Source organism: Xyrauchen texanus, chromosome 29 (genome assembly GCF_025860055.1).
Source record: "Xyrauchen texanus isolate HMW12.3.18 chromosome 29, RBS_HiC_50CHRs, whole genome shotgun sequence".
Lineage (NCBI taxonomy): Eukaryota > Metazoa > Chordata > Actinopteri > Cypriniformes > Catostomidae > Xyrauchen > Xyrauchen texanus.
In genome coordinates, this window is record NC_068304.1 from 16,702,062 (window position 1) to 16,720,114 (window position 18,053).

The 18,053-nt window shown below is 42.6% G+C and overlaps 1 protein-coding gene across 1 annotated transcript; it reads right to left on the bottom strand.

The window, feature by feature from the left end:
* Positions 1-3,398: 3,398 nt before the first annotated feature.
* panx2 (pannexin 2) lies at positions 3,399-6,944 on the bottom strand. The gene is made up of 5 exons (XM_052097227.1): positions 6,926-6,944; positions 5,713-6,827; positions 5,411-5,543; positions 5,118-5,303; positions 3,399-4,975 (listed from the first exon to the last, which is right to left on the bottom strand). The coding sequence occupies exons 1-5, from the start codon at positions 6,942-6,944 to the stop codon at positions 4,683-4,685; spliced, it is 1,746 nt and encodes a 581-aa protein (XP_051953187.1). The 3' UTR covers positions 3,399-4,682.
* Between the last annotated feature and the right edge of the window lie 11,109 nt (positions 6,945-18,053).

Sequence of the window (18,053 nt, forward strand, 5' to 3'; positions counted from 1 at the left end):
AAAGCACCATAAATGCAATTCATATAACTCCAATGGTTTAATCAATGTCTTATAAAATGATATATATTATTTTTAGTGCACAGACAGAACTAGGAAATGTTTTCAAGCTTGAAATCATTATCGTGTCAAGAGACTACAAGTGCAAAATATAAAGTGAAAATAAATTAATTATACTTTGTTCTGTTCCCACCCAAAACCAATTGGATTCACCTTAGAAGACTTAAACCACTGGAGTCAAATGGATTCATTTTATGCTGCTTTTTATGTGGTTTTTAGAGCTTCAAAGTTTTGGTCATCATTCACTTGCACTGTATGGAATGTATTTTTTGTACTGCAGAAGAATAAAAGTCATACACATCTGGGATGGCACGAGGGTGAATAAATGATGAGAGAATTTTTATTTTTTATTTTATACCCACAAGTTAGGCTATTTAGAAATCGAATTTTCTGTATTTATGTTTTGGGGCCCCGGGGAAGTAAGTAAAAGTTATAATAGTCATTTCAAAAATTACTAATTTCGAAAAATTATTAATTTAATCTGACCCATTTGACAGCTTTCATTGTTGCTTTTGCCCTCTACAGTGTGTGTGCTATCAGAAAATGATAGCATGTGAAAATTAATTTCATGTTTTATATTAGGCGCCTCTTGAGACAAGATTTTAATTGGCTATTATGGAGGGTTTGTGATGAATGTTATCAAGTTGAAATTTAATTTTCATAAGATTAGAAACAGTCATGAAGTATCAGTATGACAATTAAATGTAAAATTGACTGTTTTTGTGATATTTAATGAGCTTTGGGGCTCCAAACAAATCCTTAGAGCTAATATCATGTTTAAATCAGGTTATATTGCTTAATGTAAACAGTACATTCTTTTTCATAATGCAGTTTAGCAATTTAGAAAACCAAACAGGTCTAAACATTTTTATTACTCTATGACTACAATTCATTACCTCACCACACCAAGGGAGTAGCAGCCAAGGGGGACATGGGGGACACATCCCCGCACTCTTTATAAAGGTGATTTTTGCCCCCTTCACTTTTTCAAGCTAAACCCATAAACCTAGTCCAAATGGTGGATTTGTATACAGCATTCTTTGCGTTTTGTTACTTTGGGCTGATTGAGCGACCATCCAGTCGATCACAGTTGAGTTTCACCACCCTTACATAAAAGGCCATCAATCATACAGTCTAATCAACTAGGCTCCATTAATTTCTACAAAGTTGCTTTCAGATATGTTCATTTATCCATGTTTTTATCGGCATTCATGTTGATCTAAATTAATAATCTAAATACGAGGAACACACAAATGAGAGTTGTTATTCAGCATAATGTTCTTGATTGGCAGCGTTACATGAAATGCACTGAAGAAAAAACAAAACAATGGACAATCCTTCTTTTAAACACACATTGTAAGTGGAGTTTATATCAGCGCAAGAGTCTTCATTAAATTATTATTTTTACATTGTGAGGTAATAGTTTGATCGGTACTGGTGATGTTGATCATTATAATGTTGGTGTGCAGTTGCAGGCATTTTACTGAAGTCTATATACATATGTGTGTGTGTGTGTGTGTGTGTGTGTGTGTGTGTGTGTGTGTGTGTGTGTGTGTGTGTGTGTAAATGTACTGATGTGTCATTGAAACTCAGAATTAGTCTATTATTGTTCTCTTTTGATTAAATTCATGCTCAGCAGCTCACAAACTGTAGGGAAATGATAGATTTGCTTTGTTCTTATAATGCTTAAATCCTCTACTAAATTCTCTTTGTAGGTCTCTAGTCATACACATTTTAAAGGATGAAATGTTTCTTTTGATCGTTGATTCAGTAACTAACTCATTTCACATAAAACACTTATTTGTCACCACCTTCAGGCATCACCAGAAATGGTCTCTGAATCAATAAATGGATCTGAACAAACAAAACACTCCAGCCACTTGGATAAATATAAATCACAAGCACAAGCACAGAGTAAAAAATTAAATTGTGCACATGCACAAATTACATTATTATAATTGATTAAATAATTTATTCAAGGACCAGCTTGTGCTCAGTCTTTTATTGCCATGTGTGAAACAGAAGAAGATGCCTTTTATTTTTGCAGCTAATTTAGCTACATTTTGCACTTAATTGCAATACAAATACTACAAATACTGCAAGTATATAATACTTATATATTAATATAATACTTATACTTGTATATTAATATATACTGTAATATATAAATACTGCACTGTAAGTGTTGGGTCTGTGTGAGCCACCTACTGATAGCTGTGTCATCACCTATTACAGATATTTCTTATCAAACATATACAGTACATTTGTGGGACAGTTCTTCTAAGTGCTTTTAGATCACATGCTTTGTGAATTGCAGTGGGTCAGAGAGATTAAAAGATAAAGGGCTGACCTGTGCAAAAACAGACTAGGTGAAAGATCAAATGATTCAAATCATATGTGTATTTAAAAAATGTAACATGAGTGTAATTAACAACTGGACATACGGTATACAACCCATGTAATAATCTTAGCTTTTCTCTTTTTTAGCATAGTCTAATGGATTTCTAAAAGCAGGTTACTTTCTTGAAATGCTGCAACTCCATAAATATACTGTATATAAATCACATTTTCAAGAAATCCAAGCTTAGTTTGTGGAGCAGAAATAGATAAAAGAAACAAAAAATAAAAGTAATAAAAACATAATTTCGAACTATAAAAATATTCATTTACAACCCTTCAACATAATATAACAAATAGTACAAGGTAATATATATGTGGAAAAAAATAAAAATTACTTTATAAACCTTTTTGATACATACCTTGTCAAACACCATTTGGACATGTTGGCTCAAGTACTAAGTGCTATTCATACATTCACAATTCTAGATTTTCAAGTGTGAGATTAGCACCCAACATGCCACCAAAGTATTTTCTGATTTAAAAAAGCCATGGTTCTTTCCACTCAAATGGTATTGTCATTCATGATCTGTGTTACCTGTATCATATAATTGTTATCAAAATATTGCACTTGGAACATGGTATGTGCTGGAAAAAACAGAGGGCTGCAGTAGTTATTTCCCACTGTCAATCTCATGCCTTGTGGTTAGAGGTGCTCTTGGATTATAAGTGTTGTGAGTTCTTGCGCTTTTCACAATCAGTGTAATTTGTTTTTGTCAAGCTATTTGTTATACATCAGCACATGTTGCTTCAGTGAATATCAAATGTTTTAAGCAGGATTTACAAAGGTATTTACAATGACAATATCCATGAGTTGTGGTTCATGTGATGGTGAACCAGATATAAAAAGCATGTTTTCCTCTTCAATTTGAAAAGGTAAAACAGAACTTTGCAAATGAAGAAATCCACCCTTCATAACCCTGTCAGTTCAAAAAAAGCTGGTGTAAGAATCCCTTTGTTCCTCTGATGATCTAGAGTTTAATGTTTTTAACACTTTGAACCAGAGACCTAGATTGATTCAATTCCATTGAATAAGTGCACAGAAGGTGTGAGGATAAACAAGCCATGGGATTTGTAAATTACCGTAGTGATTATCATTTTTGAACAAGGAAAATGCCTAAAATATTTCATATTATTAAATGAAAGAAGTACTTTTTTTCTATACAGCTTAGTATATACAGTCCATATCTGCATATTATTGCAACAATAATAACGTGAGGTTGCATATTTTAAGAATACATAAACTGTTTTGCGTTGGATAACTCTTGACATCAGTGAAAAAAATGTGCTGTGTAAAAGTGCATGAAACTGCATTGAAATTAATGTTATAAATGAACAAATCGTGCTTTTTGCAAAAAAAAAAAAAAATGTATGTGCGTCTGCCTTCATTTGAAATGTTATAGGGGACACATCAACACATTGGGTAAGCAACAAGGTCTTGGGTGTCTCTCTCCTGAACTGGTATCTCTGGCTCCCCTTTATTTCTCTCTCCTGCTAATTAATTGACTCAGTTCCGGCCGTGCAACCTCACGGCCCGGCCATGCCCTCCGAGAACGGCTCCTCACCTTCCTGGCAGATGGCAGCACTTCCTCCGACTCCCGGTGGCTGGCAGTGACTCCTATTCGCAGCAAAGAGACTCCACAACAGCGCATCCCTCCTCCTTCCCGAGTTTCTAAACCCTCCCCTGGTGGACGGAAGCAGCAAAGAGACTCCACAACAGCACATCCCTCCTCCTTCCCGGGTTTCGGAACCAATGTAATGGGTTAGGGATGGGGACCCGGCAGAACAGTCAACGTAAACTTTAATGACATAAACGCAACATAAAACAACATAAAACAAACATAAACACACACACACACACACACACACACACACACACACACACAGAGTGGCCGCGTGTGTTTCACTCTCTCCCGAACTGGTGTCTCCGACTCCCCTTTATCTCTCTCCCCTGCAAATTATTTGACTTAGCACCAGCTGTGCACCCTCAGGGCCCGGCCATGACCTCCGCCTCGTCATAATTGTGAATGTGTTACTGTATAACATCTCAACATTGCCTACCAAATGTCCCATAATCATTATCTCTGAAAATGTATTAATCAGTAATCCACACATAACTGGAAATCCAAAAACATTACCCTAAAAACCAGCATATTCTTTTGTGCTTCAGTTCATATTCTAAGTGCTATTGCATTTGTGTGAGAGTATGTGCACATGTTTATCTGCCTTCAGCACTCTCCATCAGCAATCAGCTCGCCAGGTCTGGTTAGTCTGGCTCTTTTGCTTTGCTCCTCCTCTTCCTCATGCAAGGTGTGATGGATGCTCAGCAGTGGGTGCGAGGGATTTTTGCTGAAAGGCCCAGGTTGGCTCTCAGGTTCAGCCCCCTGATTGAGAGGATCCTTGACCTTCAGGGAGTCTGAAGGAGGCAGGTTGTTTGTATCACCATTCATATAGGATGTTGTGGAGAATGTGGCTGTGGAGAAGGTGGTGGTTGTGGACAGTGGAGGAGAATCTTTCTTCTCTAAGGGGACAGTAAACAAATAATTTTTAGTAGTACCAATATAAAACCTTCCAGCAAAATCTTATTTAAACATATAGGTAGACAGACAACAAGAGGGTTTGGCTGCCCTGGTGACATATTCTCAAAAGAAATCTCTGCATACCAGTTAGAGAAGAGGAGACATGGCCAATTGTATGTGGGCCCTCAATATAAACATTGTCGAGAGAGTGCTCAACAGGGGGTGGCTCGGAGTTCAACTTTTCTGGTTTTGCTTTCTGGATGGTTAGCATGTAAGGATGAACATCCAGCGTGAGATTAAGAGTGTGTTTCTTCTCTATATTATATGTTTCTGCAGTGGAAAAATTAAATTAGCATCAGTATAAGAAGAGATAATGGGATTTTAACCTCAGTAAAATGAACAATACTGACTTGGACCAGGTTTCACTCCAGCATTACCTTTGGTAGTAGGAGGATGTTGTGTGCTCTTACTATCCAGAAGTGGAGCCATAATGCTTTCATTCTTCCTCCGTACTGGTTTAGGTTTTTCTGCCTTCATACTATTTTCCAGCCTGGTTAGAGTGAGGGGTTCCTGTTCAAACACATTAAAAAGTTAATTTAATCAATTGAAGGATCATAAGAAAAGCAGGCTATTTAATTATTATGATCAGTAAGAGTTCAAAGTGCATTAACCAAAATTTGTTCTAGAAATTTGCATATAAATGTGCTACAATGAATGAGAACTTCATTTCAAGTCTTACTTTAAAGGACTGTGGCAAAGGGTTAGATGTGGGGATCCATTTCATCTTCTTGCGGGGTCTTTTGATTACTGAGGGTTCTCCACTCAGCTCTCCTACACCAAGCACAGATGGGTTTATACTGGGGTCAACAGTCTGGATACCAGAGTCTCTCACAGTCGGAGTGGCATCCTGGTTGGACTGGGCTAAGGCTGCCAACAGCTGCCGCACCACATTATCATACATGAGGTCACTCTCATTAGTGATAAAGTCCAGTCTGTTAAGAGACTTAATGTGGTCTCTGTTCTCATTACAGAACATGGCAAGAATATTGATGTCACAAAACTGTGACTTTTGCCAGCGCCTGCGTGTTTTAATTCCCACTTTGTGCAGCTTGTCGAAGACAAAGTTGGACTTGCGCACCACAAACAAATGCAGCAAGTTCAAAAGGATGATGAGGTTCATAGTACAGAGCAAGGCGATATCCACGGCAGCCATAATGCGCTGGAGCTGCACGGCTGGCAGTTTGCAATTAACATTTAACCGCAGTTCAGGAATGCTGCTAGTGTCAGGTGGCTCGCCCAGGGCACAGGTGAACTCATTCTGCCTCTGACGGGCATAATAAGTACTCAGGTAAGTAATGGGGATTGAGCTGAGGCAGATGATGGCTAAATGCCGTGCCAAATACAACTTAGCCAGAAAATTATTCTGCCCTCGCCTTTCTAGATACTTTTCAAACAGGTTTTGCTCAGGGCTCTTCTCCTTCTCAGCATTCTCAATGATCTCACGTCGCTCGCTTTCTGTAATCCCTGGCCCTTTGGACTGGATCTGCTTCTCAATCTTGGGTGCTCGGCCCTCGGCTGCCCTGTGGTAGCAGTTGTCGATCTCTTGAAGGAGGAAGTTGAGCTCAGAGGTGAGGCGAGTGGAGGCCAGGAACTCCCATCCCAGGACAGGTATGTACATTATGCCTGCAAAGGCCATCAGAGCATAAGGCAGAAACTTGTGCTCAAACAGGGAAGGCCGGAGATCAGGGTCAACACCGGGTAATGCATCCCGCAGCTCTGTCCAGCAGTAGCCTCTGGCATACAGGGCCTGATCTCGTGTGAAGTTGTGTGGGGTGTAGCAATATATAGATTCCTCTAAAAGGGAAAGGAATGATTAATTAACTGCAAGAAACCACAAGAATCCCTCTTGCCAAAATAATGAGGATTATGCCATTCAGCAATCTGTTAAATACCCCAACTGCCTCTGCCCATGAAACCAGTATACTCCGAAGAGAGTTGTCTCTCCTGCTAAAAAGACCAGCTTAACCAGCATGGAATTCCCATGCAGGATAATGCTGGATCAGTGCTGGTCTAGATGGTGGACCGACACAGCCATGCTTTTCACCAGCAAACTAGCTGATGAAGTTAGTTGACCAGCATGGTTTTTCTGGTGAAGCTGGTTAAGTTATTTAAGAAGACTGGTGGGAACACCAGCATCCCATGCTGTTGGACCAGCACACAAAATACAACATATGCTGATCCAGTGAAGAATCAATAATAACATTTGCCTACATTTGTGCAAATTGGACATAGCTAGTGGCTAATTATTTTACAGCAGCTGTAACTCTTCACTCTATGTCTAAGTGGATTGTACTTTTGCCCAGAATGAAACTTTCATTACAAAAAATGCAAGTTATGCAATACAAATTGGTTATAAATTACTTCCGCATTACACAAATGGGGATTTGCACAACTACAATTTTTATGAGTCCATATTAACCAACTTGTGTGATTTCATACAATTACGACTTTTCATGTGTCATGGTATGTCTCGTTTCTGTTCTTTCCCTCTACTCTGTCGCCCTCTGCTGATCGTTATATGTTACTTGCCCTCTCCTTTCTCTCCTCCTCCAGCTGTTCCTCATCTCCCCTGAATTCCTCGTTAATTCTCTTCCCACCTGTTCCCTCTTTCCTCTGATTAGCTCTCTATTTCTCTCCCTGCTCTCGCTGCATTCTTTGTCGGATTCTCACTAGAGTTTCTCTCACAAGAAGCAAACTACAGTCTTGTTTTGTTCTGTTTATTATCGCCCTCTCTGCGGGTTGTTTGTTTGCATACCTCTCAAGGAGAAGACTTTGTGTTCTTCGTTATTGCTTCCTGAACAATCATTAAAAGACTCTGTTTTTGGTTACATCGCCTTTGGGTCCTCAGTTACCGTCATAACAGAAGAATCCGACGACGATGGACCCAGCGACTCCGGATCCTTTACGGTTTGCCGTCAAGTTCCAGGGCGCGATGCTGGGCAGACACGAGATGGAGCTATCTGCTGCGCGACATGCCGTCGAGACCCTGGCTGCTCAAGTCGCCGACCTCACAGGTCAGGTACACCTTCTTCGCCTTTATTCATCGGTCACCTCCAAGACTCCTGTGCCTCTTGAACCCAGGATCAATAACCCGCCGTGCTATGCTGGTGAGCCCACAGAATGCCGCGCGTTTCTCACCCAGTGTGATGTAGTTTTTTCTCTCCAGCCCACTACTTATTCCCAGAGCAGAGCCCGTATCGCCTACGTGATATCTCTCCTTTCTGGACGGGCTCGAGAGTGGGGAACGACCATCTGGGAGGCGGAGGCTGCCAGATACCAACCGTTATCGGGATTTTAAGGAGGAGATGATATGGGTTTTTGACCGCTCCGTTTTTGGTGAAGAGGCTTCCCGGGTCCTGTCGTCTTTGTGTCAGGGTAAGCGATCCATTACTGACTACTCCATTGAGTTCCGGACTCTTGCTGCCTCCTGCGACTGGAACGAGCCGGCGCTGCTCGCCCGTTTTCTGGAGGGTCTCTGCGCGGAGGTTAAGGACGAGATTCTTTCCCGAGAGGTTCCTTCCAGCATGGATTCCGTGATTGAGCTCGCCATCCGCATAGAGAGACGGTTCGACCGTCGTCGCCGAGTTCGTGACCAGGAGTCCACATTTTCCTTTGCTCCCCTCTCCGCAGCACTACCATCCTCCTCCTCCACCTTGGTTTCTGAGCCCATGCAGCTGGGGGGTATCTGTATTTCGGCTAAGGAAAAGGAGCGGAGAATCACCCACCGTCTCTGCCTCTATTGCGGCTCTGCCACTCACTTCGTTACCTCCTGCCCGGTAAAAGCCGGAGCTCGCCAGTAAAAGGAGAGCTACTGGAGAGCGCTACTACTCTGGTCTCTCCTTCGAGGTCTTGCACCACCTTTCCCGTCCATCTCCGCTGGACCGGCTCTTCTGCCACCTGCAGGGCTTTGATTGACTCTGGGGCGGAGGGCTGCTTCATGGACGAGACCTGGGCTCGGGAACACGGTATCCCCCTCATGGATTTAAGAAAGTCCACGGCCCTATTTGCCTTGGACGGCAGTTCCCTCCCCAAGATTCAGCGTGAGACATTACCTTTGACCCTCACTGTCTCCGGTAATCACAGCGAGACCATTTCTTTTTTTATTTTTCACTCCCCTTTCGCCCCTATTGTTTTAGGCCACCCCTGGCTAGTCCAACATAACCCCTCTATTAATTGGTCTAAGAATACTATCCTCTCGTGGAATGTCTCTTGTCATGTGAAATGTTTAATGTCTGCTGTTCCCCCTGTGTCCTCTGTCTCTGTTTTTCAGGAGGAGCCTGGTGATTTGTCGGGGGTGCCGGAGGAGTATCACGATCTGCGGACGGTGTTCTGTCGGTCCCGGGCCACTTCTCTCCCTCCGCATCGTTCGTATGATTGTAGTATCGAACTTCGTCCGGGAACCACTCCCCCCCGGGGAAGACTTTACTCGCTGTCGGCTCCCGAACGTCAGGCTCTCGAGGATTATTTATCTGTAGCTCTCGATGCCGGTACTATTGTCCCCTCCTCCTCTCCCGCCGGGGCGGGGTTTTTTGTTCAGAAGAAGGACGGTTCCTTGCGCCCCTGCATTGATTATCGAGGGCTGAATGACATAACAGTTAAGAATCGTTACCTGCTCCCTCTTATGTCATCAGCTTTCGAGATCTTGCACGGAGCTAAGTTTTTTACTAAGTTGGATCTGCGTAACGCTTACCATCTCGTACGCATTAGGGAGGAGGACGAGTGGAAGACGGCGTTTAACACTCCGTTAGGGCACTTTGAATATCGGGTTCTTCCGTTCGGCCTCGTTAACGCCCCTGCTGTTTTTCAGGCACTAATTAATGACATCCTGAGAGATATGCTGAACATCTTTGTTTTTGTTTACCTCGACGACATCCTGATTTTTTTCTCCGTCTCTCCAAATTCATGTCCAGCATGTTCGCCGCGTCCTCCAGCGCCTATTAGAGAACCGCCTTTACGTAAAAGCTGAGAAATGTACTTTTCATGCCGCCTCCGTTAGTTTTCTCGGCTCTGTCATTTCTGCAGAGGGTATTCGAATGGATTCTGCTAAGGTCCAAGCCGTTTTAGATTGGCCCGTACCTAAGTCGCGCGTCGAGCTGCAGTGCTTTCTCGGTTTCGCCAATTTTTATCGACGCTTCATCCGTAATTTCAGTCAGGTGGCTGCTCCCCTGACTGCCCTTACGTCCGTCAAGTCGTGCTTTAGATGGTCCGTTTCCACCCAGGGGGCTTTTGATCTCCTCAAGAACCGCTTTACGTCCGCGCCCATCCTTGTTACACCTGATTTGTCTAGACAGTTCGTGGTCGAGGTTGACGCGTCAGAGGTGGGCGTGGGAGCCATCCTTTCCCAACGCGCTCTCTCGGACAACAGGGTCCACCCTTGCGCGTACTTTTCTCATCGCCTGTCGCCGTCTGAACGTAACTACGATGTGGGTAACCGCGAGCTGCTCGCCATCCGCCTAGCTCTAGTTGGAGAGGGCGACCGTTCCTTTTGTCGTTTGGACTGACCATAGGAACCTAGAATACATTCGTTCTGCTAAACGACTTAACGCACGCCAGGCTCGTTGGGCTCTGTTTTTCGCCCGATTTGATTTTGTTATTTCCTACCACCCAGGCTCCAAGAACACCAAGCCTGATGCCTTGTCACGTCTCTATTCCCCCGAGGTTTCCACGGACCCCGAGGGGATTCTCCCTGCGGGACGTATTGTTGGGTCGACTGTCTGGGGAATAGAGAGGCAGGTTAAACGAGCGCTCACTCTCACCCCCTCGCCGCGCACCTGTCCTAGACACCTTCTCTTTGTTCCCACCCCTACCCGCCTGGCCGTTCTTCAGTGGGCTCACTCGGCCAAATTGGCTGGTCACCCCGGCGTTCGGGGCACGCTCGCTTCCATTCGCCAGCGTTTTTGGTGGCCCACTCGGGAACGTGACATGCGTCGTTTCGTGGCGGCTTGCTCCGTCTGCGCGCAAACCAAGTCTGGGAACTCTCCTCCGGCCGGACTTCTCAGACCTCTTCCTATCCCTTCTCGGCCGTGGTCACACATCGCCTTAGATTTCATCACCGGACTCCCTGCGCCGGCGGGCAATACAGTAATTCTCACGGTTATCGATCGATTTTCTAAGGCGGCCCATTTTATCCCCCTCGCTAAGCTCCCCTCCGCTAAAGAGACGGCGCAAATTGTCATCGAAAATGTTTTCAGAATTCATGGCCTCCCCTCTGATATTGTTTCGGATAGAGGGCCGCAGTTTACGTCTCAGTTTTGGAGGGAATTTTGTCGCTTGATTGGGGCTTCCGTCAGTCTCTCGTCCGGCTTCCACCCTCAATCTAACGGTCAAGCCGAACGGGCCAATCAGACTGTTGGTCGCATCTTGCGCAGCCTTTCTTTCCGTAACCCTGCGTCCTGGTCCGAGCACCTTCCCTGGGCAGAATACGCCCATAATTCGCTTCCTTCGTCTGCTACCGGTTTGTCCCCTTTTCAGAGCAGCCTCGGGTACCAACCCCCGCTGTTCTCGTCTCAGCTCGCCGATTCCAGCGTTCCCTCCACTCAGGCTTTTGTCCAACGTTGCGAGCGCACCTGGAGGGGTGTTAGGTCAGCTCTTTGCCGTTATAGGGACCAAACTGTGAGAGCTGCTAACAAGTGTAGAACTAAGAGCCCTAGATATTGTCGCGGCCAGAAGGTATGGCTTTCCACTCTCAACCTTCCCCTTAAGTCTGTTTCTCGTAAATTGACCCCGCGCTTCATCGGGCCGTTCCGTATCTCGCAGGTTATTAGTCCCATCGTGGTGCGACTTCTTCTCCCCCGCTATCTTCGCCGTGTCCACCCAGTCTTCCACATCTCCTGTGTTAAACCCACTCTTCGCGCTCCCACCCGTCCCCCTTCCCTCCCCGTTCGTGTTGAAGGCACTCCCATCTACAGGGTCCGCAAGATTCTGGACATGCGCGCTCGGGGTCGTGGACATCAGTTTCTGGTGGATTGGGAGGGATGCGGACCTGAGGAGAGAAGTTGGGTCCCCTCTCGGGACATGTTGGACCGTTCGCTTATCGATGATTTCCTCCGCGGCCGCCAGGTCTCCTCCTCGGAAGCGCCAGGAGGCGCTCGTTGAGGGAGGGGTACTGTCATGGTATGTCTCGTTTCTGTTCTTTCCCTCTACTCTGTCGCCCTCTGCTGATCGTTATATGTTACTTTCCCTCTCCTTTCTCTCCTCCTCCAGCTGTTCCTCATCTCCCCTGAATTCCTCGTTAATTCTCTTCCCACCTGTTCCCTCTTTCCTCTGATTAGCTCTCTATTTCTCTCCCTGCTCTCGCTGCGTTCTTTGTCGGATTCTCACTAGAGTTTCTCTCACAAGAAGCAAACTACAGTCTTGTTTTGTTCTGTTTATTATCGCCCTCTCTGCGGGTTGTTTGTTTGCATACCTCTCAAGGAGAAGACTTTGTGTTCTTCATTATTGCTTCCTGAACAATCATTAAAAGACTCTGTTTTTGGTTACATCGCCTTTGGGACCTCACTTACCGTCATAACATCATGAGATCGAGCTGGTGTATACAGTCCACTTTTTGTCAGTTCTAGTTTTACAAAGCAATGTTTTATGTTTGGCTAGATGAACCTCTAGCTTGCATGCTCTTCTTTAGACATCAGTATTTACTGACAGATGTAATACAGTTTCAAATTATGATTTAAACATACTAACCCTTAACTAAGCCTCAGCCAAGAAAATGAAGATGGTTTGACCTTTACATGTACTCTTTTCTGATCACCATTAAGTGTTCAGGATAAAAGTCTTTTCCCTATCAAAATAAATAAATATATACACTCCCAATGTGAGTGGCAACTCATATAAGATGAATAGGCAATTTTAGCTGCAGTGTAACATGAATTTCAGCCAAAAGCCATCCTTAGCAAAAATTATAGTATATCGCTAACAGCTATTCAGATCTAAACTATTCTGCACGTTTCTCCTCAGGAGGATTCTTGATGTTCAGTCACAGCTGGTTGGTGCTGCTTTGCAGTAAGACTGACTCAGTGTTTAGAGTACACTCCCCAAACAACCTCTCTTTATCATTATCTCTCTCTCACTCTATTCATACTAAATCACCCTACGATCTCCCTAGCAAAAATAAGCACTGTGTTTTAACTCCTCCTTTTCTGGGCAGCATTAGTCAGCAAGAATAGAGAAAGCCCCATAGAGCTGTTAGTAAGAGATGAAAGGTAAGATCTGAGTGATGTCAACAAATAAAAATTGTCACACCGTCACCAATGCTTATTCTAATATATTTCTGAAATAGAATTTCATGCCATGCCATCTAGTTAACATTTTTTAAATGAATGTGTTTTTAGTTGAATGTACTTTATGTATCATGTCATGCATTTGGCAGCGGCCTTTCGTCCCATGTCTGTCTCGTGTTTCGTGTACGTTCTTTGTGTGAGTGCACGGATCCAATTGTTAGTGACTGCAGAGCGCAAGTTACCGCCGCTTGCTCTCCGGTGATGTCACGATCCTGTCAGGTTGGATTTTTGTCTGATGAGGAAAGCAGCATCATGCTGGGGCATGGTGTCTGGATCCTGACTTCCTGTCTGGTTTGGTTTTGGTCTTTGTCGGGATCCGGACACTCACGCTCCATTTGTTTTGTTCCAAGCATGTTGAAGTTTTCGCCCTCATGTGTTTCAGGGGCCGCTGGAATGCGGAATCAGCATTTCCATGGGAACCCTGATTATTTCCATGGGAATGCTGATCATGCCAATTTTCAGCTGCGAGCAGCACCTGCCCCTTGTTTGTTCATGCCTATATTAATCCCCTTGTGTGTCATGTCCTTGGATTGTCTGATTTAATGTTAAATGTAGTTAATTTTCGACTGAATATCTCACTAGATTGTTGTTTTGGTGTGAATTAACTAACCTTACTCTTTCTACCTAGTTGGTCCTGTCTTGTGTATCTGTTGGTTGCCAGCGTGTCGGGTGTGTTGTTGCCTTCCAGTTTGCTGTATGTCAGCTGGGTTTCAAATCCTTTGAACTGTTCTTCTGCATTTGTGTATTTTTGTCTCGCTATCGATCTTTACACCTTTATGCAAAGTAACAGCACATTCAAGGTATACATTTTGCCAGTTTGTGTGTTCCCTTGGAATCAAACCCAAAACCTTTGTATTGTTAACACCATGCTCTACCAGTTGAGCTACAGTAAAACAATGATCAAATAATAAGTGGTAGATATGATGGAATGGTATGAAACTGCAGGGCACAAAACTGAAATTGGCATGCCAAGCAACACAGTTTGGTTGCATCTAGGTGCCCATGAGTGCACTACAAATATTATAAGTAGGGTCAGCTTCAATGAACTGGTAAATTTTTCAAGAAAATGTTGCATAACATGCTGTCGCTGAGGCACACCACTAACCTGCAAAGTTCCGTGTGAACACTAATGTGACCAGTAGTATAGGGATGATGACAGTTCCTATGGTGACGACCCGGTCAAAGGGCAACTCTAGTTTGAGCTGCACCATGAGACCAGCAAGTACCCCACCCTTCTCATCCTGGGTGGAACCCGGCAGGATCAACTCCTTCAGCTTTTCACCCGCAAGCAGAGCCGTGGCCATGTCCAAGTTCTGCTCGAGGATGTTCTGCATTCGGCACCAGCAACCTTCTCGCTACTAACCTCACAGCACTCCAATTGGGATACTCCTGAAGCCCCTCCTCCTAACCCATCAGCCACTGGATTGGCTGAGGGCTGTTTTCTGCAATAATATAATGATTTGTGTTTAATGTAAGAGGTGTTAACTTAAAAGATGAGAGTGAATCTTCTAAAAGTCACAAAGAGAGCTTTGTGTTCAGCCTGAGAAGGCTGACCTGTTGATGGATTGTGCTCTTTCTGATCTTGTCAAAGGTAGACTGAAGAGAGGGAAATGAGAGTTGATTTTTTGTTGGTGCAGCTTATGTGGACAGCAGAGATTAGTGAAACTACGCCACTTCTCAAAAAACCTGTAAATGAACAAGAAAGTAAATTCACTGTTGAGTCAAAATTAAAGCTACCAAAATGCTGTCAATAACATGATATGCTAACTATAAAAGTAGTTTGACTTTACTCTGCATGTTCAGACTCCTTGAAAGTGCACTTTCCTTCAATTCAGTGACCAATGAAGTGTGCATATCTGCATAGTCCATTGAGAGCATGCAGCTTGTGCAAGTCGCACCAAGGACAAAATGACATCCTTACTTGAGTCTTAATCATTCAAGACCATTCATGTTAGAGTACAGAGAAAGTCCAATGTACTGAAGGTATTCTCCAAAGGAAGTTTTGATTAGATCCTTTTCAACAATAGAAGGAAGCTTGAGCCATCACAGAATGTCTTTGCCCTCAACATAAAAACTAGACAAGAAAATATTTCTCGTATATTATAAAATCAGTATATCTTGCTTTGAGTTCAAGAAATCAGCAAGGTACTGCTTTCTAACAAATTACGTTTAGTAATCTTAATATCTGTATTAAATTACATTTCTATGCAATTATTTTGGTGATGGAATAAATCAGTTTTTGGTTATGCAAAGTTCAACTGAATACATTGAAGTTATTTTACGTTCAAATAAAAATGATTTTTGAATATTTATTAAAAGAAATTATATGTAAATTGTATACCATACATCATTCGATATTGGCACACAAAGCTAAACACAGTATTGCAACCCAGTATTATTTTAGGCCACCTATTGATGTGTGAGATCACTTACTGTGAGTGTGTAAAAGAGGGTGTATTAATGCAGGGTTAATGAATGGTTGAATAAATGTCCTTCAAGCTCAACAGTATGTCTGAATTTCCCTATGACCCATCACTGCTCTCTCTCTCTGTCTCTCTCTCTCTCTCTCTCTACACTTGTTTTCTTTGTTCTTTTCTGCCAGTGATAGGATGGATGGCACGTGGGTTAAAGATAACTTTGAGCTTATTGTTTTGATCTTCCATGTGCTATAAATTTCTTCAGATAGTTGATAGTTGATCAGTACACCCACTTCATCTCTGTCCTGCTAAATTCAGTTATTTAAAAGAATACATTCCTACATAAGAAATAACACTGCCTTTTTCACTTGATTGAAAAACCAGGCATTTACTGGTGGTTGAGCATGGTTTACTGTTGATTGTAGAAACTTTAAAAATGAATAATTAGCTTTAAGCTTTTACCTCTGCCAAGCACAGTCTTATAAATATTAACTTGAAATAAATTGGCATAATATGCTATTTAAATCCTCCATGCAACACATTTACATTTATTCATTTGGCAGACGCTTTTACCCAAAGCGATTTACAAAAGAGGAATAATAATACATCATAAGCGATTCATCTGGACACAGTGGTACAAAAAGTGCTGCATTACAAAGTTTCACTTGCACCAGAATAGTATTATCTAAGAGAGATTAGAGTGCAATTATATATATATATATATATATATATATATATATATATATATATATATATATATATATATATATAATAAAATGTACATTGAAAAGGAAAGTCCGGGAATGTGTTTTGGTGCCTCTTTGTGTTGGTATAAGGCGCCGCTCATTAGCCAACAGCAGGCTTCTAGTGGAAACATCTCTTAGACTAAGAAGACTGGAACAGTTGATAAAACTCTCAAACAAGTTGATATTGTAGGAATGTGTCACGCAAGCGCGCATCAACAGTGTGGTATAGGTTTCAGCATAATAATTACACTCTCATAATAGTCTCAGATAAAATCTTGCTTTATCGACACAGCTGTAATGACACGGACCGACATACTGACATTAGGACAGTTAAATGTTTCGGACCATTAAGAGGTCACGCAGTGCACATCGCTTATGCTCAAACGCGGAGCTGTCCATCCACCGGTGCTGCAGAGCATCATCACTGGTTAGAATGACACATAGGAGCTTAAAACATAGAAATAATCAAATAAATTCTCCATTATAGAGCAGGAGTGAAAGAGTGAGAGATGACTGAGTTGAATAGGCTCTCATCTTCATGATGTGTCACATACCTGTGCCAGTCTGCCAGTCAATGGTAATAAGGAATGCGCACCGCCCGAAGCCCATTATCAAATAAACAATATTAAGAAAGATCAACGCACAACGACAGATCCACAAAAACAACGCAGATGCGGTGACTTGTGCTTCACTCAGCGTTGAGCTTCTCTGGCGTCTCAAGGGTTAATCTGCACTGCGGGTGAGCCGCTTCAGCATGTATCCGGGAACACACACCGGTTTGTTCCGCCTCTCGCCATCCTTCTCTCCCTCCCATGGCAAACCTCTCACTTCTCCGATTTAGACGATCATGTTCAGGCAGACTCGCAAGGATAATCGTTTTAATCGCTTGTTCTCCATGTATCGTTTTCGTTCCATGAATTGAATGTGTATGAATATGGAAATACAAACCATAAAAATCGACTAATCTTTAAGGCGTCATTAAGAAATGGTAAAGAACATACATCAGGTCTTCTGATAATATCAACATTATGTGACCTTAGTTGAACCTGATATGAAGATTTTGGGAATGTTCGTGTTTAAAACAACAACAACAACAACAACAACAACAACAACAACAACAACAACAACAACAAACATTCTGTATAGTCCACAGGCTGCACTTAATGTTGCAGACAATCATTTGCACAAGCCCTGGCAATGCATATTCTATTCTATAGGCCTATGTTTATGTATAATTAATGTTAACCTTAAGTTGTGTGAAATGTTAAAAGCTGTAGCTGTTGTAGTGTGGGAAATGAAAAGATTACTCGAGAAACATGCACATTCAGTTAGATTAACATTCCTCACTGGTTACAGTCCTCTTTTCATGACAGCTACCAATAGACAATATAATAAGTATAAAAAGATAATTGATTTTACTGTCATGTGAAGTAAAACGTGATTTAGTTTAACTGATTTGTCTGTCCTCTTAAATGTTTGTCCCCTGTTGTTTTTAGACTATAACAAGTTGCTTCCTAGAGGAATTAATGTACAGGGTTCCACCCCTTTTTGACCAATGAATTTCCATGACTTTCCAGTTAT

Coding starts and splice junctions, on each gene's coding strand:
- panx2 (XM_052097227.1), bottom strand. Junction 5,304..5,410: donor ACATCCTCCTACTACCAAAG/GTAATGCTGGAG, acceptor TTTCCACTGCAG/AAACATATAATATAGAGAAG. Junction 4,976..5,117: donor TGTCTCCTCTTCTCTAACTG/GTATGCAGAGAT, acceptor CTGTCCCCTTAG/AGAAGAAAGATTCTCCTCCA.